This window comes from Triticum aestivum, chromosome 5D (genome assembly GCF_018294505.1).
Source record: "Triticum aestivum cultivar Chinese Spring chromosome 5D, IWGSC CS RefSeq v2.1, whole genome shotgun sequence".
In the NCBI taxonomy this organism is placed as follows: domain Eukaryota; kingdom Viridiplantae; phylum Streptophyta; class Magnoliopsida; order Poales; family Poaceae; genus Triticum; species Triticum aestivum.
Window position 1 is genome coordinate 214004627 of NC_057808.1, and position 25630 is coordinate 214030256.

The following is a 25630-nucleotide window of genomic DNA, read 5'->3' on the forward strand; positions in this document are numbered from 1 at the left end:
CCGTTAATGCATCTTCACATTGTTCTCGGGTGTTCGTATGGCTATTTTTTAAATTTTCTGTTACGCTTCGCAAAAACTATGACCTTGAGGTAGAAGCTTGTTCTCTTGTCACACATATTGGCATCACTACCTCACATTTGCATGTTTGGCCCCATAAAGTGATATTGCTTCTTGGCCATGATTATGGTGCCTTCCATTGTGCTCGATTCACATGCTTACATGCCATGCCACAATCCTTTGTCACACCATATGCTATGCATGATGACGACACTTGTTCGATGAATCACCACTTGAATGCTTGGTTTTGCACTAACGCTAACCACATTTCTTTTTCCAAGTATTTGTTGTCCTTACTCATTTGAAGGAATCACAAGGCAGTGCGACATTGGAGAGTGCCCATTTTGAGCTTCAAGACGATGAATGCTTGGTGATCGTACACTTCTACACGACGACGACATCTCTTTCCCATGGTGATTTGGTTTTTGATCCGAGGACGGATCTTTCCCGAGGGGGAGGAGATGATGCAGAGCATCCTACGGACATCGGCATGTCAAAATTCCATTTGGCAAGCATGTGTGACATCCACTCCACATACATAAATGTGAATCATCTCCTTTTACGCGTGCTAAGAACCGAGGATGGTATACTACTTGACACTTCTCTCGTGTGCATGCACATGTATTATCGAAGCCTCAAGGATGACGAGGAGGAGTGCAAGCGCCAAAGAATGCACATGCCATCCACGAGGGAAGCGTGGAAGCGAAGACGGAAAAAGACGAAGCTGCTGAACCTACAGCGGCCGGACATCCAATGCCTGTGCAGCCGACAAGGAGCCGCACTAGCGGATGACCGAAGCGCATCGACGGCCGGACATCCGACGCTACACGGTCGGGCCGGACATCCAGGACGCTTGCTGGAAATTTTGCGAGAGGTCACCCGAAGATTGGCCATTGCTTGGCCGGACATCCGACACCTCACGAGAGGCAGGACATCCGACGCCTGCCTGCGTGAAGTGTCGGGCCAGAGGCCCATGTATCTTCCTCTCACTTACCCCTTCGTGGACTAGCCTATAAATAGACCCCCCTCCTCATTTCTACCGTTAGCTAAGATTATAACTACACTTGAGCTTAGCTCATGTATCTTCCCTTGTGGGGCTCCTCTTGAGAGAGAGACTATCACGCCCAGTATGCCATCCTATCCGAGAACATCTTTATCCCACTTATAAAATAATATTTCGGAGGTGCCGCGGGCACGTGCGAGTGTCACTGGGCTCAGAACGGGCAACAAAGAGAACTGGGAGACCCGAAAACTATAGACAGATGCAAGTTTTGAAAAACATGCAGATGAGATGCATATGATGACATGGCAAAGTGCAACACGCAAGCGAATGACATGGCAACGATGGCGAATAAACGAAAGACATCTAGAGCATCGGTCTCGGGGCATCACAACACTCCCCCACTAACAGAAGATCTCGTCCCGAGATCTTAGGAACGAAACAGAAGAGGAAGAGGATGAGGTAAAACAAGAGCTGAAGAGGGAAGATGAACAAAGTCGACAGCACTCGGGTAGAAAGACGAACGGCGATTATGACGAGAATTAAAAGCTCAAGGAACAAGATAGACTCTGAAACCACTCCGGTTAGAACAAGATAGAAAAGGAATAAGAATGAAAGAATTGGGATAGCATCCCAGTATAAGAGAAAAGGAGAGGTTGACAAGATGCAAGACTGGAAAAGAGGACACTGACACTCCGGTAAAATGGATTAGCAAGGAAAGAACAAGGTCTTGGTGAAATGAGATGATGGGCGAAAGAGCAACATCACAATGCCTCCGGAACAAAAGAATAGAAGCTAAATCATTGAAAGGAAAAAGAAAAGGTGGAACAAAAGACAACTTCCACCATAATTGAAATAAGGAGCGTCCTTACAAGCAAGGATTGAATGGAGTTGTTGGAAATTCAACAACGAAAAGAATAAGCTTATTGTGGGCTTATGGAAAACATCTCAAAATTATGAGGTGATAACCAGCCATTAACGGAAAAATTGATCGCTTGAGATGATTGAAAAGATGCAAAACACCACATCAAAGAGAATGCGAGAATGAATTGCACTTCGGAATGCAAGAAGAAGAATACTTGAACTCCAACAAGAATCTTGACGGACTTGAAGAATGAATTAAATCCTTGACGAGAATGGGTTAAATCCTTTATGAACCACCATGAAGAACTCTGGTAAACAAAAGGATTAAAGAAACGAATGTTGAAAATAATAAGATGAAGCCTTGCGATGATTTAGATGGAACTTCACGACGAGACAAGCGAGAAAACTTGGAACTCCGGAAAAGAAAAGATGAACAACTTAGAACCGAGAGATTATTCATCATGAACAATCTCCGAGGGAAGGAATTACTTGACCACGATGAAATAAGAATAAGAATTGCGCTATACTTATCCTCATCAAATTCAATTGATGACAAACGGATTTGGCATGCAACTTATTCCTCTTGAAAAGGATTGAGGAGAGATATAGCGCAAACTTGGGAAGGTCTTCAATGAATCACCGGTAGGATTTTTGGAAAGGACGAATAAATTGATACGAAGGAAGAGAAATCTTGAACGAACCACCGTAAGAATTTGAAAATGAATGAAGATTAGAGAACGAATCGCCGGGAAGAATTAGAAAGCGAATGAAGATACTTGAGGGAATTTAGATGCAAGAGAACGAAGAGATCATGAGCTGACTAAAGAATACTTGAGCGAAGCACCGGAAGAATATGTAGACGAACATAGAGGCATTAATTTAGAATAATTGGAGAACGAAGCTGAAAACTTAGAACGAAGGAATCTTCTGAAATGATGGCCTTCAGATGATCTAGAAACAAAGGCAACTCCTGAATTGCTTCAGATGGGTATGAAAAGAATGCTCACAATCAGAAAGAATTTATGAGTATGGCATGAAGCTAGAACTATGAATCTTCAAGAGAACGGACCTAGATTTAGGAGAAATTCTTCTTCGGTCTTCAATGCTGAGAAGACGATGAGGAACACCACCAAAATTATTGAGACACTCCGGAGCAATGAAGAATAGAAAGGTTGAGAGAAAAATGAAATTGAAAGCAATCTTGGAAAAGGCATATGACTGATGAAAATTCATTCTTATGTCAAACTTTGAAAAGAATTTGAGAATAGCTCCGGAAAAATTAGAAGAGCCAGGTAAGATCCTGGGGATAAACCTGTGGGTTAGGGCCCACTCAAAAGAAAACACCGTTGAGAATGATCAGTTGAAAGAGAGATGACACACCGGAACAGTTGAAAGACTTGAATAAGGTGACAACCTCGAATTAATTTGAACGCAAACACAAATCTTTTGAGACGTCTTCAGCACTCCAGAACGATTAAATGGCGAGAGACGAACGAGCAAGAGGAGACACTTGAGCCAAGGAAAAAAATATGATCAACCAAAAAAACTAGGATCGAATCCACCGAGCGGTGCGAGTGTCACGCCCAATATGCCATCCTATCCGAGAACATCTTTATCCCATTTATAAAATAATATTTCGGAGGTGCCGCAGGCGGTGCGAGTGTAGCTGGGCTCAGAACGGGCAACGAAGAGAACTGGGAGACCCGACAACTATGGATGGATGCAAGTTTTGAAAAACGTGTAGATGAGATGCACATGATGACATGGCAAAGTGCAACACACAAGCGAATGACATGGCAACGACGGTGAATAAACGGAAGACATCTAGAGCATCGGTCTTTGGGCGTCACAAAGACACTCCGTCGGAGTTCAAGACCTCCATTAGAGAAGATCCTTAGGGATTCAAGACCCATCTCTCCATGAGATTTGGATGAGCTACCTTTGTATCTTTATTTCCCTTGTTGTTTTTGGATCATGATGCATCCTATGTATTGCTTGTGATTTGAGTACTTGATGTGAATCTTGTCCAATAAAGTGTTTCTCCTTGTGATATCTCATGTTCTCCTCTCGTGTTTTTGGTGTTCCTCCTCGAATCCATCTGCAATTCATGAACATCGGGCTACCTAGGGTTTTGTCCTACATCAAATATTCAATGTGATCAGATTGGATGTTCGTTCAGAAAAATGTTTTGATGTTTGAGTGCCTTGTTTCAGGGCCGCTGTTGAAGATTTTTTTAGTACTCTAAAAGTTATTTTTTGTATCATTAATTTTGCTTCAACTATGTTTTCTATTTTTAGAATTGTATTTCAACCATTTTTTTAGTACCTTGTTATAGGGCAGCTGTTGGAGACGTGGAAACAATGCACCACACATGGCAAGCTGCCCCCGAAGCGTGGGGGTGGGGCATCTCGTCGTCACGGAAAGACCATTTTATCCCTGGTATGGCATCGAATTTACTTCCACACACCTTGCGCCTACGTCACTCGAGCCATCATCGTCTTCCTCTTCTTTCTTCCCCTCCCCCACTCCTATCCTTCTCCCTTAAGTGCTCCAACTACCCAGTAGTGCCCACCAACCCGCGAACCTTCTAGAACACGCCATCGGTTGAGCGAGACGGAACCCTAGGCGAGCGTCGGAGCTTGGAGGGGACGGACGATGCGCGCCCGGTGACCCTCTCGGGCGGCGGCGGCGGAGGGTTTGCGGGGGGATGGCAGTGGCGGCTGAGGGTGGGAGCGTGGAGGAGGGCGTGGGGGAGAGCTCTTCTCCTCCGCGTGAGGCGCCGCCCGCGCCCGCCGTGTCGGGCGGGAGCGGCGGAGGCGGGGGAGCCCCCCGCGACATCTGCACCCAGGTGTTCGAGCGGCTCGTCGCCGACGGCAACGAGGAGGCGGCAGGCCCCGACTTCCGCGTCCAGCTCGAGGCCCATTTCGCGCGGCTTCCATTCAGGTGATCGGTTAGCTCTGCCAATGTCTCTGTGCTCGGGACCGCGTTTCAGATTGTTTTGGGCTTCTCCATTAGGTCTCGCGATGGTTAATGGCTAGTATTGTGCTAGCATATAAAAACTGTTGCCGCGGAGTACGTTCCAGTGTTCGCTGGTGTTTCATTCGCTGGGAGTGGTGTTGTGTTTGACTTGGCTACGGAATTGAACCGTCAGTATTTTTGCTGGGGAATTCGAGTTGTTTAGATTTTATCTACAGTCATGTCGAGGAGGGCAATCAGCAGGCTTACTGTGCTCACTCGATTTTGAACTGCTCTCTTCTGGGCTTAAGCTAAGCTTCGATTTAAATCAAGTGAATATTACTGGATTCAGACCATTATCTTCCAGAAAGGAATTCTTGTTCTGGACGCTTGCCCTTTACTTTTTCTTTTATCCAAGAAACTGAGCTTGCACTTTACTTGGTTGCTGGCTTGTTATGCTTCTGGTTATCTGGTATTTTATGTTCGTATAGAATGAATGAATTATTGGTTACATTCTTGTATTATTCTCATATTCGCCATTTGCAAATCCTCTTCTCTGTGGGAATTGTTCCCTTTTTAATACTACCTCATATCTGGAAATGAAGCTGTTGCAGTCATTATTTTGGATTCAGTATTCCTGGGCCAGTTAATTATTCCGTCTTTGTCTTTTGTACACTCATAGGGCTAATATTGGTTCATCTTTGTTTTTCTCATTCTGTAGCTATCAACTTGATATCAATGTCGACAAATCAGCAGATGTCTTGGTCCATCAGAAGGTCTTGGCGGAAGCAAAGGATCCTCTGAGGCGCCCTGCTTTCCGTGTCCGTTTTTTGAGGGTAAAGCTCTTACGTTAGTTGGATTTTTGACAAGCAGCTAATTAGTGCTATGTGACAACTGTACCTTCCTTTATTGGCTAGTGGATGTTGTTGAATTCTAGCTAGTAGTTACATATGATGCTTCTGCAGAAACACTCCCTCGGTGTTATTATTTGGCTAATTTTAGTTGGAAAGAAATGGTGATACTGGCCTGCCCCTGACAGTAGAAATTCTGTATCAAATGAATATTGGAACATAAGCGACTTAAGCTGTCATGCCATAATACATGACAGTTGATTATCTTGTGGTGAAAATTGTCATAGGACAGGTGACTTGTGAAGCTTGAGTACATGCTATATTGTTTATGTGAAGCATGTTTGTTTGGCTAATACAGTGCCTTAATTGGGTGTGCATATAATTATTTGATATCTCATGATTTAGATGGAATGATTGTCAACAGAGAAGGTTCCTTAGCTTCTATATTTCTACTCATCTCTCTCTCTCTCTCTCTCTCTCTCTCTCTCATACATGTTTGTCCCAAGCATTAATGCTTGTTTACCTTTAGTATCATCAATATAAATTGAAGTTGTGGAATTTACTCTCAACTTTGGTTTAAAGGTTGAAGACATGGATTCAGCGTATGGCTCTGATGCATCTGATGAAGGGGCTGATGATGGTGATGATCTCTCTGTAAGGTACCCATGCACTGTTATCTGATGCTTCATGTTTTGAGGAGCCCCAAGCTGAATGTAACATGTGTTTCATTGCTATTTCTCATTTGTCATAACTGATAAAAAGATATCTTCTGTTGTCTTCATTCTTTACTAAGGCTGTGGTTCTTTACATTGTTTGTAGATCTTAGGATAGCTTTACATTCATGGACTATTGGTGAAATAGCCTACAGTTGAGTTAGGATGATATACATCAAGAACCAGAAAATCAGCTGGACATGAAGAAAAAATACGGGGAACATACAACACATGTATATAATAAAATGTTACTGTGGTTTCTGTAAGTGGGTGCAAATTGCACTCTTGCATCTGCTAGTTCCAGTAAACACATCATTTTACTTCTTTTGCATGCAAAAGGAGCTTTATAAATATACATTTTTGACCAAAAAAGGGTGTAGAAATAAATAAAAAACTCTTGACACAACATTAGATTTGTGTGCTCATGGTCTTCCTACCACTAATTGCATAGCCTTCCTTATATGTTTGCATCCTGAGGGTTGTAATTTGCAACCCTTGATGTATTTCCTCTGTTTCTGACTAGGCACGTCTGATATTTTTGTCTCTAAATTCTTCACACCATACAGCCCTGAGATGAACTTCCTCAAACTACCCCTATTAAACATATGCCTTCCCCCAAGTTTAGCAGCTTGTTTTACACGCTTCAGATATTACAGCTGTGTGTAAGCCTGTAAGGTATCTGATCACATTCTACCAAAGAAAATGTTTGCCTACATATGTCTGTGTTGATCAAAACTGAAAAGTGCCAAGTATTTGGAAAAGGGAGGACGAAAGGAGTACTAATGCATCCACACTATAGCTGTCCCACTTTCTGTTGTACAGTTGAACCATACAGAGTAAATGCTTAGGCATTTCTGTAGACAAGCAATAGCGGTGTCAGAACAGGAATCAGTGGGGGGCCAACCTCTCTATTTTCCAAATTTGATGTACTTTGATGCAAATAACACAAAATGGCAATTGCTCCAGAATTAATGGCTGACCCTCAGGTTGGATGTGATGCCATTACTTTACATAAGTGCAAAATAATGAAAATTTGAACTCATGCATTTGCACCTGCATAAACACTACTTGATGCCCATGTACACAAATGTGCGCCTTCTTCCAGATAAATCTGTTTATAGCTAGAATTTTACGAATATACTTCTCTTGGCTCTATATTTCACAGGCAGGACACACCATACACACACATTCATGAGATAGTTTTCTCCACAATTGACAAGCCAAAGCTCCTTAGTCAGGTCAGCAATTTTTGATGCCTTTCAACTTGAAGTCATAATACGTTTTTAACTTCCCTGCCTTACAGTATTTTTCACCAATGCTGTACAAAGCATCAATCTTTTCACGCTTTCTGTTTTAAAGTCTAATTTGACATGCCTGCTTACTTAGTATTTGTACTTATACTCTAGGAATCTTAGTAAAGGACAACATTTCTGCATTTAACCATGTATTTGACTATACATGCTAATAATTTTTTTGGGAAGACTTTATCCTTTTAACCCCAGTATCTATTCTAACTACACTGTTCTGCCAGCTGTCTGCCTTGCTATCAGACATTGGACTGAACATCAGGGAAGCACATGTTTTCTCTACCGTAGATGGCTATTCTCTTGATGTTTTTGTTGTTGATGGTTGGCCCATTGAGGTAATCTTAGGTTCTTGTCATCATATCATGTCATTTATTGAATGCAGAGTTTTTTAACTGATGTATTAGAGCGTTTCTGCTGGCCTATTTATTTTTACAAAATAAATGATGATTGTTACATTTTGATATTGCTGCAAGAATCAAATGGATGTGGTGATAGTCCACATTGAGATGAAGTTAACACTGCTACGTGTAAAAACGTACAGTCTTGACTTGAGCGAGGGTATAGCCAATACAAGTGCACAGTTTAAGCTGATATCATACAGCTTATATTTGAAGAGTTAATTGTACCGACAAGTAATCTAGTATAAGAAGTTATGTAAGCTTCTTTTTGAAGCACTAACCAGAATGAAATATACAGCTTTTCAAGTCACATCCTGAAGCAGTAGCCCTGAATATGCCACATCCCACTTGTATTTCCAACAACAATTTTATTGAGGCCTGCCTTGGCATTCTGATGGAAACAACATGACAATGATGCCACGCTGTTGCATCCCTCCCTCACTCATGGTGCAATGACCAATGATAATACATGTCTATTAACACTACAGGGCCTATGCCAATAAATTAGCTAAGGTGTTATGATTCTATTTATATGCGGATTACATTTTTATTCTACTCAAATGATGGCAACTTTGCAATGGTATGATCAGGATACTGATGGTTTACATAAGGCGCTTGAAGCATCTGTTTTAAGGAACGAGGTAGATTCTCAATCATTCAAAAATAGATACTCCCTCAGTCCCATAATGTAAGACGTTTTTTGACTCCAGTCTAGTGTCAAAAAACGTCTTACATTATGGGACGGAGGGAGTAGAAGTTTGCATGCAGATGATTCTGATTATGTTTCTGCTAGTTATTGATGCATGAAGCAATATAATCAACCCGTTCTTCTGCGTGACAGGGTTCATGGTCTGGTTCATCTCACTCCTCAGCTGCGGAAAGAACACTGCCATTCCAGGTAAAAGGTGGGGAATGGGAAATTGACAAGCGGCTTCTGAAGATGGGAGAGATGATTGCTTCTGGTTCTTGTGGAGACTTGTGAGTGAATTGTATACTATCGAGTTACTGAGGCTCTTTATTCAGTACTGCTTTCTTCTTAAGATGTCTTATGCTTATGTGAAGGTTCCATGGGACTTACTTTGGCGAGGATGTTGCTGTTAAAGTTCTAAAAGCCGAGCATTTGAATAATAATGTTTGGAATGAGTTTACACAAGAAGTATATATTCTAAGGTATTGACATTTTACATTTTAGGAGCATATGTAATTTGGTTGGAGAAGTTTAACTATCTCGTTATATGTAGGAATGAGCACATCACTACTCTCAGTTAAGCATACATGAATAGTGTTGTCCCTTGCAAGTACCAAAACTAAATTACTTCACCCTTTCAGGGAAGTTCATCATACCAATGTTGTGCGATTCATTGGTGCATGCACAAAACCACCAAAATTTTGCATAATTACAGGTGAGCTTTATGGCAGCATCCGCTGGATCTGATATTGAGCCTTATTAAGAATTGCTTGTTATAGAGAAAATTTGATCTGGAAATGTTTTACACAATAGCTTATGATCTTATAATGTTGGCCAAATATAACTTACAGATCCAAGAAATTATGCTTGCTACCCTCCGCTTCTAAATATAAGTCTTCTTAGAGATTCCCATATGGACTACATACGGAGCAAAATGATTGAATCTATACTCTAAACTACGTCTATATACATCCGTATGTAGTCCATATTGAAATCTCTAAAAAAGACTTATACTTAGATACGGAGGGAGTAGATGAGGAGGATGATGTTTTTTTTTTTGTCTTTGCTTAACTGGTGTGTTTGTTACTCAACAGTTATTTTCATGTCATACAGAATACATGTCTGGAGGAAGTCTGTATGATTATGTGCACAAGCAGCGTAATGTCGTTGATCTCCCAACTCTGCTGAAGTTTGCATGTGATGTATGCCGAGGGATGTGTTACTTGCATCAGAGGGGTATTATCCACAGAGACTTAAAGACAGCAAACCTTCTAATGGACAAAGATCATGTACGTAGCATATAACTTTTTAATTTGTCATGAATATAGAGAGAAAACAATAGCAGAAAACAAAGACAAGCAGTGAATGTGGAGGATACTGTCGGTGCACATTGTGTTTATCTAGGTGCTCCTATCTGTTGTCAGAGCTTTGGGTCATGCATTGCATGTTGTATTTTTACCAAGACTACTCTAACTGATGATTGTTTGTGCTGTCCTTTTCTAGGTTGTTAAAGTAGCAGATTTTGGTGTAGCTCGGTTCCAGGATCAAGGTGGTATCATGACAGCTGAAACTGGAACATACAGATGGATGGCGCCTGAGGTATGATGATCTACTCAAACCAACCTAAGTTATGAACTATGTTCAAAATGGGTCTGTGATTTCGTTTTTTCAAGTCCTGGCTAGAATTGATAGTATAGACTGCTGATATCAAACACATCATGCCTCTGAAATCACTAATTCGGATAGTTTATTGTGTCAGTGATCTGAGTAGTAATTCAATTGTCTACGGCCTATCATATTTGCATTGTTATCTTCATACTCACAACTACTAAAGGGTTTAAAACAAGAAACTCTACTCTATACTAACGTGCTTTTCTGCTCCATGTGTAGGTTATAAATCATCAACCCTATGATAACAAAGCAGATGTATTTAGTTTCGCTATTGTGCTTTGGGAACTCCTGACGTCCAAGGTATGTAATTTACATGACTGGTTAGAGTTCTTACCAAACGCAAATAGTTGATTAATCACTGCAGTTGTTAAGGTTGTTGATCTTTTTTTATTTCTTTGGTTTCCAGATCCCATATGATACCATGACACCTCTGCAAGCAGCTGTAGGTGTGAGGCAGGTAGGTAATATTGTAGATTTTGTATCGTAATATGCTCATTGTGTGAGATGTGCTCAGTATCCGAACACTTGACTGTCATACTAGGGGCTGCGCCCAGTGCTGCCAGAAAAGACACATCCCAAGCTATTAGACTTGCTGCAGAGATGTTGGGAAACCATCCCATCAAATCGGCCTGCTTTCCCAGATATATTAACTGAACTAGAGGGTCTTCTGGCAGAAGTTCAGGTACGTGCAGGATCATTCTTGCCTGTATTTAGAGAAAGATACCCCTTACCAGATATAAGAACAGGAATTAAAGAACCGTAACAGTAGATTGTTCTCTCCTTCTACAGGGAACTTCAGGTGAAACGAGCAAGCAACCGAAGGACATCTCGGCCTCGACAGACTGACCCTCTGCACATACCTGACATACTAGGATCCGGAACACTGATGTTGAGGAATGTAGCATATCATTTTTGGTTTTGGTTTACCTTTTGTTATGTACAATTTGAAGAGTCGTCTTTGGGCCTCATGTTTTTTTCAGGCTGTGTCTCACTGTTACTACAAAGAAAATCGAATTATCTGTTGAGTATACTGGTCATAGCTTTGGTCATCTCTTGTTGTGAAGGATGTTTATATCTCGTGTATCATGTACACCAAGTTGTCTTTTCTGGTGAATACAGCCAGCCAAATGACAGGAATCATGTTTTAATCTTGTCAGATGTGCAGTGCTATTGAGTTCCATGTTGAGTGTTATCAAGAAAATCGAATTATCTGTTGAGTATACTGGTCATAGCTTTGGTCATCTCTTGTTGTGAAGGATGTTTATATCTCGTGTATCATGTACACCAAGTTGTCTTTTCTGGTGAATACAGCCAGCCAAATGACAGGAATCATGTTTTAATCTTGTCAGATGTGCAGTGCTATTGAGTTCCATGTTGAGTGTTATCAAGGTTCCTGAATCTGCAAAAATTATTGAAGATGGGTTGAAGTAAAGCAGAAATGCTTTCATCTGTCCAAGTATAACAGAACAGAATGCATTACATGAGCAAAATAAAAGTAATTGTTCCCACTGCCAAAATAATTGTGTTTGCTTGTTTTGACAAGTTTTAGCAACAGATAGAACGAAGCTCCTTGTTACAGGTTCAGCACAACCAGAAATCAGGACAGTGGATCGATTTATTGGGATCTGGGGCAATCAGCGCCATCCCATCCATCATTTGAGCTTCTCAAAGAGCTTTGGTGCTACCTGCAAACACATGTTCAAAGTATTAACACTCCACGAACACTAGTTTGGAACTAGACGATGTACAGGTTGTACTTACACATTTGTCGACGCATGACCAGTAGTCGAAGAATTGCCCGGTGCAGTGCTTCTGCCCAGTTTCATCATTCTCGACTCTCTTCACACATCTCTGCAGAGTAAGCATGCAAGCTTGACATGTAAATCACGTTTTCCCTCAGAAAGAATGGAACATAGATTGACAAGACTAGGTTGTGCATAAATGGAACATAAATAACAGTCCACCTGATCCATATTTGTTACTCCCTTCGTCCCAAAATAAGTGTCTCAACCTTAGTACAACTTGTACTAGAGTTAGTATAAAGTTGAGACACTTATTTTGGGACGGAGGGAGTATCATGCAACTCAAGCAGAATCTATGTACCAGTCATCCATGCCATATGGTACAGCATGCTGCCACCTCATCCAGTAACTAACTAGTGTGCTAGAGGGCTAGGCACAAAGCTGAGGTGGGCATCCAGTAAATTCCAACAAGATACTAAATGTAACAGTAATAATCGCCAGTTTCTAGTAGAACAGGACTAACTGTGAAACTACAAGTGTGCACAATGGAAGTGTTTATAGCAAAACAGAACCTATATCTAGGTGCTTGCATTAGACGAGGTGATTCACTCTTACATGGGTGCTTGATGATGCGGCTATATTCTAAGCACTCGTCTAAAAGAATTTTGCATCCTGCAGGCCATATATTCAAAAGCAATTTGTACTAAATATAGCCATGTGCAACATCTTTCTGAAAGTTAGTCCATGAGTGAATCTTGTTTGGCTCTAACATCCTAAATAGATCAGCTTACTAGAGGTCCTAGCTTGTTTAGCAAGCAATTTACAAGAAATGACTAGCTACCACTTATTTTCCTGATTCACTCTAATAGTTTGTCTTGTGGTTATGAGAAATGTGGCACTCACCTCATAGTCATACAATGATTTTACACATTGCGGCTTGCAGCGTTCCTCAAGGTAATTCTTTGGGTCAACAGGTTCATTGTCCGCCCTGCCATGAAACAAAACATGTTTACAAAACCCAAAAGCTGGAAGGTAAACTTTGCTGTTATCAAGCATTAGAAGAATAATGGAAGCAATGATCTTTCTTGTACAGAGAATTATTTAAGAATGAATTATTGACTGAACACAGATAGAACAGTAACAACCAATCATAGCAAGATTATTGAAATTTGAAGATAAGTAGGCAGCAACTTGTTTAAAAGTTCTCCAGAAGATTGTTTTCCCTTTTCCCTCAAATAAAACAAAGAGATCAAGCGTTTCTCCATTCATACATTGGGAGTTAAATCAAGTATTAATAGCTGCAACATGTTCCCACCATGGTCAGACAGGTTGACTCCCTTGAGATTCAGAACACACGCATTATTTGCATTTGGGCTTAATAAATGTTCCATTTGGCGTTCAGTTATTTGCATAAAGTTAATGTTTGCAGAAAAGTGTTGATTATAAATAAGTATATGAACAATCTACTATACAAGCAAATCTTTGCTTGTTGTCACCGCAAGCAAGTACGTAACGCAGATTTCAATTTGCAGTCAATATAATAAATGTACAAGGCAAATATATAGGAAGTATGAAACAAACATAATGTAAGTACATGTCAATCACACTCAAGGATAGATAATTTAGCGTTCCATCACAACATAAACTAAAAACAACTGAAGAATATAGCTAATAAATAAGTAAAAAACGATGCTCGTCAAGCACAGTTTGCTGCGATCATGACAGCGGCATCACCAATTGGTTGCGTGGATGTGGTCACAACAGGCAGTCAAAACCTTATTATAGCAGTTAGAGTAGTGGTTTAATATATGTATGTCCACATTATATACATCAATAAAAAATAATTAGACATTCAAGATGTCAAATGCCAATGAAATGTAACCAGGGGTGGGGCATTTTATTGTGTGGATTAAAGCAAATTATTTGCATCACAATGCTCAAACAAAATATCCTGCTTCCACCGTGATTAATGGTCAGGACAAACCTCACTTCGCCTACGGATTTGAAGCCATTGCATCAGAACCCAAGACCAAATACATGTGTTACTTTAGAAGCATACTCCTAGGATCCCAACTAATGAAATGTATAATGAAAACAACTATAGCACAGAAAAACATTTAATTTGTGTTATTGCCTAGATAAACGCACCGATTCATCAGGTTTCCAATCGGCTGATGAGATCATCACTATTTCGTCCAAGGTGGAAAAAAAAATCGGCTGGCTCAAATTGCGGGATTTAAGTCGCACTGTGTTCCAAAAATACAAATGTGCGCTCTCGCCTTCAAATATAATTGATTCGCCATGCTTCTGATGCCCCGTTAGATTTCAAATTCGTTTCGGACACAAAAATCAGGTATAAATACGCGAATTGCGTTACATACTTCAACGCTGATAGTGAGAAAGAAGATCTAAAACTGCGCCCAACATATGCACAAGATCAAGAAACGATCGAAGTTCATAGACAGAACGGGCGGTAAAAAGAACTTCGAGAAAAAGAGAGCGAGAGAGAAAAAACATACATGGCAGCTGCAAGATCTCTAGCGAAATTCTTACGGCGTCCTGCACCGGAGAATGTCAAAGACCGGATCCAAGTGATGGGAGACTAGGGTTCCGTTCGGGTGGATGTGGAGAAGAGGAGGAATGGAGGGGAAGAGAGACGGGAAGGGACAGCTCGACCTATGGGCTCTTTTTTAGCGGAACCTACGGACTTTGTTCCGCTTCTGGCCCAGACCTGGCCAGATGGGCTAGCGCGGCCCTGCACCGCATGGCGCACCGAGGCACGCCAACTACACGGGCCGTGCCGGGCCGGCACACGTGCCGCGCTCCCCACGGGCCAGGCTGGTGGCACGTTTAGCCCACATGGGTTGCGTTTATTTAGGCAATAACACAAATCAAATTTTTTTCTGCCCTTCGGGGGTATCCGATAAAACTGGAATGATAAAGAGAAGATTAGCATGACCCCTACGTAAGGATGACACGCACAAATCAAGAAATGGTCCAAATTTTTGTGCACACCTCCGTTCCAAAGCCAACCAGAGAAACCAGGGAGAGGTGGCTGGGGCCAAGGCTGGGTCACATGAAAATTAACGTGGATGGACGTAATGGCACGCAAGGAGCGGCAGCTGCTTTCTGTAGGAATGAAGCGGGAGAGTACATGGGGACATCGGCAATTGTTGTTAGTAACATCACAGATGCACCAAGCCTAGAAGCGCTGGCATGTCGGGAGGGTGTAGCGTTATCTGAAGATCTTCATCTGAAGAATCACCTTGGCCTCCGTCAGGGCTAGGGACACCTGCTCCCGGGTCTCCTCGTTCTCCCGCTCGATACAGATGGACTGGGCGAAGAATACCTCCCATGCTCCGACAAGTGCTTCCCGTCACTGGGCCAGAGCCACCCTCTCACCTGCCAGGTTGGCCTCGAAACGGTCAACCGTCCGGCGCATCGAGCGGAAAAACCCGTCGGATGGTGTACCGACGCAAACAGCTCCCGCCAGATGAAGTACCGGCCGTAGGGCCCAGTTTGAAAACTGCCAGCATGAGGCGGTTCCTGGATGATCTCCTCCACTGCAGAGGTGGCCGCACGGTGTGCGACGCTATCGGGCCGACTGTCGCGCTCCACCATAGAGGGAGCGACATTTGTAAGGCTCCCTGCTGGAGCTGCTAGGATGCAAAGACCGTTGCTTAAGGTACTGCTGGAAACAGCCCTGGGGCCCTTCACATACCCAATGACGGGGGCCCCGGGGTCTGTGCGTCTAGACCAATGGCTCCCTCCCGGGCATTCTCGGGAGAGGCAGCGGCATCTCAAATAGACCAAACAACGGGGGCCTCCGAGGCCTGGACGCTAGGGTTATTGATGCCTCTCGGGGCCTTGGAGTCTCCCGTAAACCCAATAACGGGGGACTCCGGGATCGGAAGGTTCTCCACGGGACTCTCCTCCGGGTCCTCCCGGGCGTCTCGGCCGACATCCACTTCCATCCCAACGTCGCCGTCGGGGACCGTTACCACTAAGGAACGACCCTCTTGCATAGGTGTGCTCACCGCAGAATGGTCCGCTCCACCTTGGGCGGCCTCCCGGGACGCTGCTACGCCCTCGGACCGGTGGCCCGTCTGCCGGCCTTCAGCTTCGGCCCCCGACGCTACGATGATGTTCGGACCTTCGCCGGTTGCCTTCTTGGACGTCGTCCGTGATACGTCTCCAACGTATCTACAATTTTTTATTGTTCCATGCTGTTATATTATCATTCTTGGATGCTTTACAATCATTTTATAGCAACTTTATATCATTTTTTGGGACTAACCTATTGACATAGTGCCCAGTGCCAGTTGTTGTTTTTTGCTTGTTTTCTACTTCGCAGAAAATCAATACCAAACGGAGTCCAAACGCAACGAAACTTTTTGGAGAATTTTTCTGGGCCAGAAGACACAGGATGGGCCAAAGAAGTACCAGAGGTGTGCCCCGAAGGGGGCACAACCCACCTGCGCGCCTGGGGCCCAGGCGCGCCCTGGTGGGTTGTGCCCACCTCGGTGACCTCCTGCACCGCCTCTTTGCTCTATAAATACCCCAATATTCTAAAACCCTATGGGAGTCGACGAAACACAATTTCAACTGCCGCAAGTTACATAAATCACAGATCCAATCTAGACACCATCACGGAGGGGTTCATCATCCTCATTGGTGCCTCGCTGATGATGCGTGAGTAGTTCATTGTAGACCTACGGGTCCGTAGTTAGTAGCTAGATGGCTTGCTCTCTCTCTCTTTTGATTCTCAATACAATGGTCTCTTGGAGATCTATTTGATGTAACTCTTTTTGCGATGTGTTTGTTGGGATCCGATGAACTTTGAGTTTATGATCAGATCTATGTTTTTATCCATGAAAGTTATTTGAGTCTTTTGATCTCTTATATGCATGATTACTTATAGCCTCGTATTTCTTCTTCGAATCTTTGGTTTAGTTAGGCCGACTAGATCGATTTTTCTTACCATGGGAAGAGGTGCTTTGTGATGGGTTCGATCTTACGGTGCTCAATCCCAGTGACAGAAGGGGAAATGACACATATGTATCGTTGCTATTAAGGATAACAAGATGGGGTCTATTCCTACATGAATATATCTTGTCTACATCATGTCATCGTTCTTATTGCATTACTCCGTTTCTCCATGAACTTAATACACTAGATGCATGCTGGATAGCGGTCGATGTGTGGAGTAATAGTAGTAGATGCGGGTAGGAGTCGGTCTACTAATCTTGGACGTGATGCCTATATAATGATCATTGCCTGGATATCGTCATAATTATTTGAAGTTCCATCAATTGCCCAATAGTAATTTGTTTACCTGCTGTATGCTATTTTTCTCGAGAGAAGCCACTAGTGAAATCTATGACCCCCGGGTCTCTTCTTTATCATATTTGCCTTCAAGATCTATTTTTATTCGCTTTTATTTTCAGATCTATTAATCCAAAAACCCAAAAATACTGTGATAGCCTGGCTTAATAGGATGATAGACTACTCATATCAATAAGGAATTTCTTCTTTTCTGGGAGCCCATTCGGAAAGAACTCCGAAGTTAAGCGTGCTCAGCTTGGCGTAGTTTCAGGATGGGTGACCGACCAGAAAGTTGCTCTCGGGTGCGCACGAGTGAGGACAAAGTGCGCAGAAAAGACTAGTATTGATCTGTGGGGCCAGTCTAGATCCCGCCAAGAGTAACGACCACCGGCGGGTGTGTCCGGGGCGTTACAAGTTGGTATCAGAGCCGACCCTCGCGGTTACACGGATGTTTTCGGACAGGTTTGCAGTCATGTTGTTCATGACGTTTGTGACCCGTCGTGGCACGCGGCATGGCACATGTACCGGACTGGATACACAGACGTATGTGCCAAGAGGGAACGTTCCTGTGGCCCGATGAGGACGTAGGTTCCTTTGAGTGGGGTGTATGTGATAGCCTAGCTTAATAGGGATGATAGACTACTCATATCAATAAGGAATTCCTTCTTTTCCGGGAGCCCATTTGGAAAGAACTCCAAAGTTAAGCGTGCTCAGCTTGGAGTAGTTTCAGGATGGATGACCGGCCGGGAAGTTGCTCCCGGGTGCGCACTAGTGAGGACAAAGTGTGCAGAAAATACTAGTATTGATCTGTGAGGCCAGTCTAGATCCCGCCAGGAGTAACGACCAACAGCGGGTGTGTCCGGGGCGTTACAAATACCTTGCTGCAATTTTTTGTTATTTATTTTATCTCGCATTCCCGCGAGATCTATTTATTCAATCTACTACAATTTTATCTATCTTTTTACCCGGGAGGGATTGACAACCCCTCTTTTACGTTGGCTTGCAAGTATTTGTTCTTTGTGTGCAGGTACCGTTCACGTAATGTTGCGTGGTTCTCCTACTGGTTCGATAACCTTGGTATCATCAATGAGGGAAATACCTACCGTAATTGTGCTGCATCATCCCTTCCTCTTTGGGGAAATACCGACGTAGTTCAAGCAGCATCAAAAGGAATTTCTGGCGCCGTTGCCGGGGAGACATCATCAACATCTACCAGGTTCCTAATCACAAATCTCATCTCCTTGCAATTTACATTATTTGCCATTTGCCTCTCGTTTTCATCTCCCCACTTCACAAAAGATTGCCGTTTTATTCGCCCTCTTTTTCGTTCGCCATTTTCTCGTCAGATCTGTTTTCGTGTGCAATTTTTGTTTTTCACTTTTTGTCGTTATGGATAGTTCTTCCTCTATTGCGTGCACTCCCAAGAACGAGGTCTTAACTTTAAACAAAGGGGAGGGGAGAATTTAAAAGATGCTTGGTATAGGATTTGCAATGCTCATAATAGATCTATTCGTAAGCAATCCACCATTGTTCTTCTTTGTTGTTTTTATGTGGGCATCACCACTTGGTATAGATTCGTCCTTGATACGATTACCGGTGGGAATTTCTTGATGTGTCATTCTCTAGATGCTTTTAGTGCTATGGGGAATTTAGTGGGTTCACCACCTCTTATGGTAAATGAAACAACTTTAACTCTCGAACATGTTATGGAGAGGCTAGATGCTATTGAAAAGAAAATGCTCACTGAAGAAAATATTGAAAAATTAGATAAAAGGATGCACAATCTTGCTAATAGAATCGGGTCAAAAGCGGGAGATGCTCTTAAAGTACTAAAAGAAAAAGAACCCGCATTCAACGAAAGAATAGAGGAGAGTCCTGCTAGAATTGATAAGTTGGAGCAAACTTTTAGTAATCTAAGCACAGCTTTTTCCTCCGCTAAAACTATTGAAAAAATTCCGTTAAAAATAGGCAAGATTACTCAAGTCACTAAAAACAAGCGTGCAACTTCTAATAGTAACAAAGAAGATCTTAAGATGATTAGTATTCACCCTAATTTTGTGGAAGTTATAAGAGACCCTACGTGCAAGAATGAATTCTTCAAACTTGTCCCTAGGAGTATTGTTATTGAAAATTTGTATGCTAAATATTTGAAGAATTCTAAGTGTTTGATTGAGGAGTTGGAAACTAAAGATGATAACACTTAGATCTATGCATTATGCCTAGCTAGGGGCATAAAACGATAGCGCTTGTTGGGAGGCAATTGTGTGATTGAAGTTTTCAAGTTTTGGGTGAGATCACGATGGATGAAGGAATAAGGAGTAAGAAGAGCCTAAGCTTGGGGATGCCCATGGCATCCCAAGCTATTATCTAAAAGAGAAGCAAGCAACTAAGCTTGGGGATGACCGAGTGGCATCCCCTCTTTCTTCTAACGACCATCGGTATTTTACTTGGAGCTATATTTTTATTCGTCACATATCATGAGTTTTGCTTGGAGCGTCTTGTATGATATGAGTCTTTGCTTGTTTTGCTTTTTATTTTGTGTCATCTATCCTTGTTGGACACACCTATTTGAGAGAGCCAAAATTATGTTATGATTTGTTAGAATTGCTCTCTATGCTTCACTTAAATCTTTTTGAGCTATGGAATTGCTCTAGTGCTTCACTTATATATTTTTGAGCATGGTGTGCTTTATTATTTTTGAAGAAATGCTCTCATGCTTCACTTAGATTTATTTGAGAGTTAGTAAAAAAATTCAGAAAATCTCTCATGCTTCACTTAAATTATTTCGGGAGAAAAAAAATTTATGCTCATGTTCTTCACTTAGATTTGTTCGAGCTATCAAAAGCAACATATGAAATTAATCCCAAAGTGATAGATATTCAAGAGGGACATAATAAAAACTTTCATGAAGATCGTCGGACAAAATAAACTCGATTCTTTGTAATAGTTTTGCGATATGATGATATAATATGTGACTCATGTTGATGAGTAATTATGGTTTAGTAAGAATATTGATGTTAAGGTTTGTGATTCCCTATGCAAGCACGAAAGTCAACAGTTATGCAATGGAATTACATCCTACTTATGGTGCATTATTCGATGTTAGTTATGCTTAATGCTCGCTTATGAGATTTCTGTTTCTTGGTGGGATACTTCTCAATCTTTTGCTAGCCTTCACTTGCACTAAATATGATTACTACTTGTGCATCCAAAATCCTTAAACCAGTTTTGCCATATGAGTCCACTATACCTACCTATATGCGGTATTCTTTTGCCGTTCTAAGCAAATTTGTATGTGCCATCTCTAATCTTCAAAATAAATTTCCTTTTTGTGTGCTCGTACCGCTCATGAAACGGTAGGGGGTGGCTGATATTTTTCCATGCTAGATGTGTTATTCTCAAGATGAGTGTTTATTCACTTGTCATTGCACGAGAGTACGACAAAGGTATTAGGGATGCCCAGTCCCGAAATGAAAAATGAATTTAGTTTTATGTTGTCAAATAATAAATTCCTTGGAAAGTGTTGGTATGGACGGCACCCGTGGATTCGGTTAGCTGTGGAATGGGAAAGTATGGTGGAAAAAGGAGTAAACTTTATTTACTGTTTGGGAACCGCCTATGATATATCTAGCATGGAAAGTATTGGGAACTACTCGATCGTTTTCGTTGACAGGAAAAGCATGCCACCCAAAATGTTTTTATCTCTATCTTTTTCGCTTTGAGCTCTGGCACCTCTAGAAATCCCTAGTTCCCTCTACGAAGGGCCTTTCTATTTACTTTATGCAATTTTTCTTTGAGTCTCCATCTTCTCTTATAAAGCACCAACTAAGGGGCACTATGATCGTACTTGAGCATTGGGTGTAGCTAATATGCGAGTGTGTTTCATGAATGGATCAAATGATTGATTATAATGGGCTAGGGATAACTTGCTTTAGTGTTGATATTTTGAAAGGCATGGTTGCTTGTTGATATGCTCGAGTGTTGAAATCTTCATGTCAAACTAGACTATTGCTTTGAATCATATAGAAGTCCAAATGTCCATGCTACAAAGAAAAGAATATGTGATGAACATGTTAGGAAGCATTCCACATAAAAAATTCTGTTTTTATCATTTACCTGCTTGAGGACGAGCAGGAATTAAGCTTGGGGATGCTGATACGTCTCCAACGTATCTATAATTTTTGATTATTCCATGCTGTTATATTATCATTCTTGGATGTTTTACAATCATTTTATAGCAACTTTATATCATTTTTTGGGACTAACCTATTGACATAGTGCCCAGTGCCACTTGCTGTTTTTTGCTTGTTTTTTACTTCGCAGAAAATCAATACCAAACGGAGTCCAAACGCAGCAAAACTTTTTGGAGATTTTTTTTGGGCCAGAAGACACAAGATGGGCCAAAGAAGTACCAGAGGGGTGCCCCGAGGGGGGCACTGTTGGAAATATGCCCTAGAGGCAATAATAAATAGGTTATTATTATATTTCCTTGTTCATGATAATCGTTTATTATCCATGCTAGAATTGTATTGATAGGAAACTCAGATACTTGTGTGGATACATAGACAACACCATGTCCCTAGTAAGCCTCTAGTTGACTAGCTCGTTGATCAATAGATGGTTACAGTTTCTTGACCATGGACATTGGATGTCGTTGATAACGGGATCACATCATTAGGAGAATGATGTGATGGACAAGACCCAATCCTAAGCCTAGCACAAGATCGTGTAGTTCGTTTGCTCAGAGCTTTTCTAATGTCAAGTATCATTTCCTTAGACCATGAGATTGTGCAACTCCCGGATACCGTAGGAATGCTTTGGGTGTACCAAACGTCACAACGTAACTGGGTGGCTATAAAGGTGCACTACAGGTATCTCCGAAAGTGTCTGTTGGGTTGGCACGAATCGAGACTGGGATTTGTCACTCCGTGTAAACGGAGAGGTATCTCTGGGCCCACTCGGTAGGACATCATCATAATGTGCACAATGTGACCAAGGAGTTGATCATGGGATGATGTGAGTTACGGAACGAGTAAAGAGACTTGCCGGTAACGAGATTGAACAAGGTATCGGGATACCGACGATCGAATCTCGGGCAAGTAACATACCGATAGACAAAGGGAATTGAATACGGGATTGATTGAATCCCCGATATCGTGGTTCATCCGATGAGATCATCGTGGAACATGTGGGAGCCAACATGGGTATCCAGATCCCGCTGTTGGTTATTGACCGGAGAACGTCTCGGTCATGTCTGCATGGTTCCCGAACCCGCAGGGTCTACACACTTAAGGTTCGATGACGCTGGGGTTATAGGGAATAGATATACGTGGTTACCGAATGTTGTTCGGAGTCTCGGATGAGATCCCGGACGTCACGAGGAGTTCCGGAATGGTCCGGAGGTAAAGATTTATATATGGGAAGTCCTGTTTTGGTCACCGAAAAAGTTTCGGGTGCTATCGGTAATGTACCGGGACCACCGGGAGGGTCCCGGGGGTCCACAAAGTGGGGCCACCAGCCCCAGAAGGCTGCGTGGGCCAAGTGTGGGAGGGGACCAGCCCCAGGTGGGCTGGTGCACCCCCCACCAAGGCCCAAGGCGCATGGGAGAGTGGGAGGGGGCAAACCCTAGGTCCAGATGGGCCTTAAGGCCCACCCTAGTGGCGCCCCCCCTCTCCTCCCCTTGGCCGCACCCTAGATGGGTTTGGGGGCTGCCGCCACCCCTGGGGAAGGAACCCTAGATGGGGGCGCAGCCCCTCCCCTTCCCCTATATACACTTGAGGTATTTGGGGCTGCCATACATACGAGAACCTCTCTCTCTTGGCGCAGCCCTATCCCTCTTCCTCCTCATCTCCCGCGGTGCTTGGCGAAGCCCTGCGGGATTGCCACGCTCCTCCACCACCACCACGCCGTCGTGCTACTGCTGGACAGAGTCTTCCTCAACCTCTCCCTCTCTCCTTGCTGGATCAAGGCATGGGAGACGTCACCGGGCTGCACGTGTGTTGAACGCGGAGGCGCCGTGGTTCGACGCTTAGATCGGAATCAACCGCGATCTGAATCGCTATGAGTACGACTCCCTCATCCGCGTTCTTGCAACGCTTCCGCATCGCGATCTACAAGGGTATGTAGATCCACTCCCCTTCCCCTCGTTGCTAGAGTACTCCATAGATTGATCTTGGTGATGCGTAGAAAATTTTGAATTTCTGCTACGTTCCCCAACAGTGGTATCAGAGCTAGGTCTATGCGTAGTTTCTATGCACGAGTAGAACACAAAGTAGTTGTGGGCGTCGATTTTGTCAATTTTCTTGCCGCTACTAGTCTTATCTTGTTTCGGCGGCATTGTGGGATGAAGCGGCCCGGACCGACCTTACACGTACGCTTATGTGAGACAGGTTCCACCGACTGACATGCACTAGATGCATAAGGTGGCTAGCGGGTGTCTGTCTCTCCCACTTTAGTCGGAACGGATTCGATGAAAAGGGTCCTTATGAAGGGTAAATAGAAATTGGCATATCACATTGTGGTTTTACGTAGGTAAGAAACGTTCTTGCTAGAAACCTATACAAGCCACGTAAAAAACTTGCAACAACAATTAGAGGACGTCTAACTTGTTTTTGCAGCATGTGCTATGTGATGTGATATGGCCAGAAGATGTGATGAATGATATATGTGATGTATGAGATTGATCATATTCTTGTAATAGGAATCATGACTTGCATGTTGATGAGTATGACAACCGGCAGGAGCCATAGGAGTTGTCTTTATTTTTGTATGACCTGCGTGTCATTGAATAACGCCATGTAAATTACTTTACTTTATTGCTAAACGCGTTAGCCATAGAAGTAGAAGTAATCGTTGGCGTGACAACTTCATGAAGACACAATGATGGAGATCATGGTGTCATGCCGGTGACGAAGATGATCATGGTGCCCCGAAGATGGAGATCAAAGGAGCAAAATGATATTGGCCATATCATGTCACTATTTGATTGCATGTGATGTTTATCATGTTATGCATCTTATTTGCTTAGAACGGCGGTAGCATAAATAAGATGATCCCTCACTAAAATTTCAAGAGACGTGTTCCCCCTAACTGTGCACCGTTGCGAAGGTTCGTTGTTTCGAAGCACCACGTGATGATCAGGTGTGATAGATTCTAACGTTCGAATACAACGGGTGTTGACGAGCCTAGCATGTACGGACATGGCCTCGGAACACATGCGAAACACTTAGGTTGACTTGACGAGCCTAACATGTACAGACATGGCCTCGGAACACAAGAGACCGAAAGGTCGAACATGAGCCGTATAGCAGATACGATCAACATGGAGATGTTCACCGATGATGACTAGTCCGTCTCACGTGATGATCGGACACGGCCTAGTTTGACTCGGATCATGTATCACTTAGATGACTAGAGGGATGTCTATCTGAGTGGGAGTTCAGTAATCAGATGAACTTCATTATCATGAACATAGTCAAAAGGTCTTTGCAAATTATGTCATAGCTTGCGCTTTAGTTCTACTCGTTGAGATATGTTCCTAGAGAAAATTTAGTTGAAAGTTGGTAGTAGCAATTATGCGGACTGGGTCCGTAAACTGAGGATTGTCCTCATTGCTGCACAGAAGGCTTATGTCCTTAATGCACCGCTCGGTGTGCTGAACCTCAGCGTCGTCTGTAGATGTTGCGAAACATCTGACATACACATTTTGATGACTACGTGATAGTTCAGTGCGTAATGCTAACAGTTTAGAATTGTGGCACCAAAGACGTTTTTTTGAAACGTCGCAGAAGATATGAGATGTTCCGAAGACTGAAATTGGGATTTCAGACTAGTGCCCACGTCAAGAGGTATGAGACCTCTGACAAGTTTCTTAAGCCTGCAGACTAAGGGAGAAAAGCTCAATCGTTGAGCATGTGCTCAGATTGTCTGAGTGCCACAATCGCTTGAATCGAGTGGGAGTTAATCTTCCAGATGAGATAGTGATGGTTCTCCATAGTCACTGCCACCAAGCTAGTAGAGCTTCATGATGAACTATAACATATCAGGGATAGTTATGATG

General features: G+C 42.7%; 2 protein-coding genes and 1 non-coding gene across 3 annotated transcripts; 2 read left to right on the forward strand and 1 right to left on the reverse strand.

Moving 5' to 3' along the window:
• Positions 1-4402: 4402 nt before the first annotated feature.
• On the forward strand, positions 4403-11655 carry LOC123120112 (serine/threonine-protein kinase STY46). The gene is made up of 15 exons (XM_044540132.1): positions 4403-4864; positions 5598-5712; positions 6310-6386; positions 7606-7678; positions 7972-8082; positions 8736-8786; positions 8987-9123; positions 9208-9315; positions 9475-9548; positions 9947-10122; positions 10337-10432; positions 10724-10804; positions 10911-10961; positions 11046-11186; positions 11294-11655. Exons 1-15 carry the CDS (start codon positions 4629-4631, stop codon positions 11348-11350), a joined length of 1584 nt encoding a protein of 527 aa, XP_044396067.1. The 5' UTR covers positions 4403-4628; the 3' UTR covers positions 11351-11655.
• Positions 11656-11926: 271 nt separating this feature from the next.
• LOC123120113 (cytochrome b-c1 complex subunit 6-1, mitochondrial) lies at positions 11927-14964 on the reverse strand. The gene is made up of 4 exons (XM_044540133.1): positions 14766-14964; positions 13150-13234; positions 12266-12355; positions 11927-12189 (listed from the first exon to the last, which is right to left on the reverse strand). Coding segments are annotated over exons 1-4 (210 nt in total). The 5' UTR covers positions 14768-14964; the 3' UTR covers positions 11927-12156.
• A 187-nt stretch (positions 14965-15151) lies between these two features.
• LOC123126896 (U6 spliceosomal RNA) lies at positions 15152-15253 on the forward strand. The gene has a single exon (XR_006462104.1). It is a non-coding gene; the product is annotated as a U6 spliceosomal RNA (small nuclear RNA).
• Positions 15254-25630: the final 10377 nt, after the last annotated feature.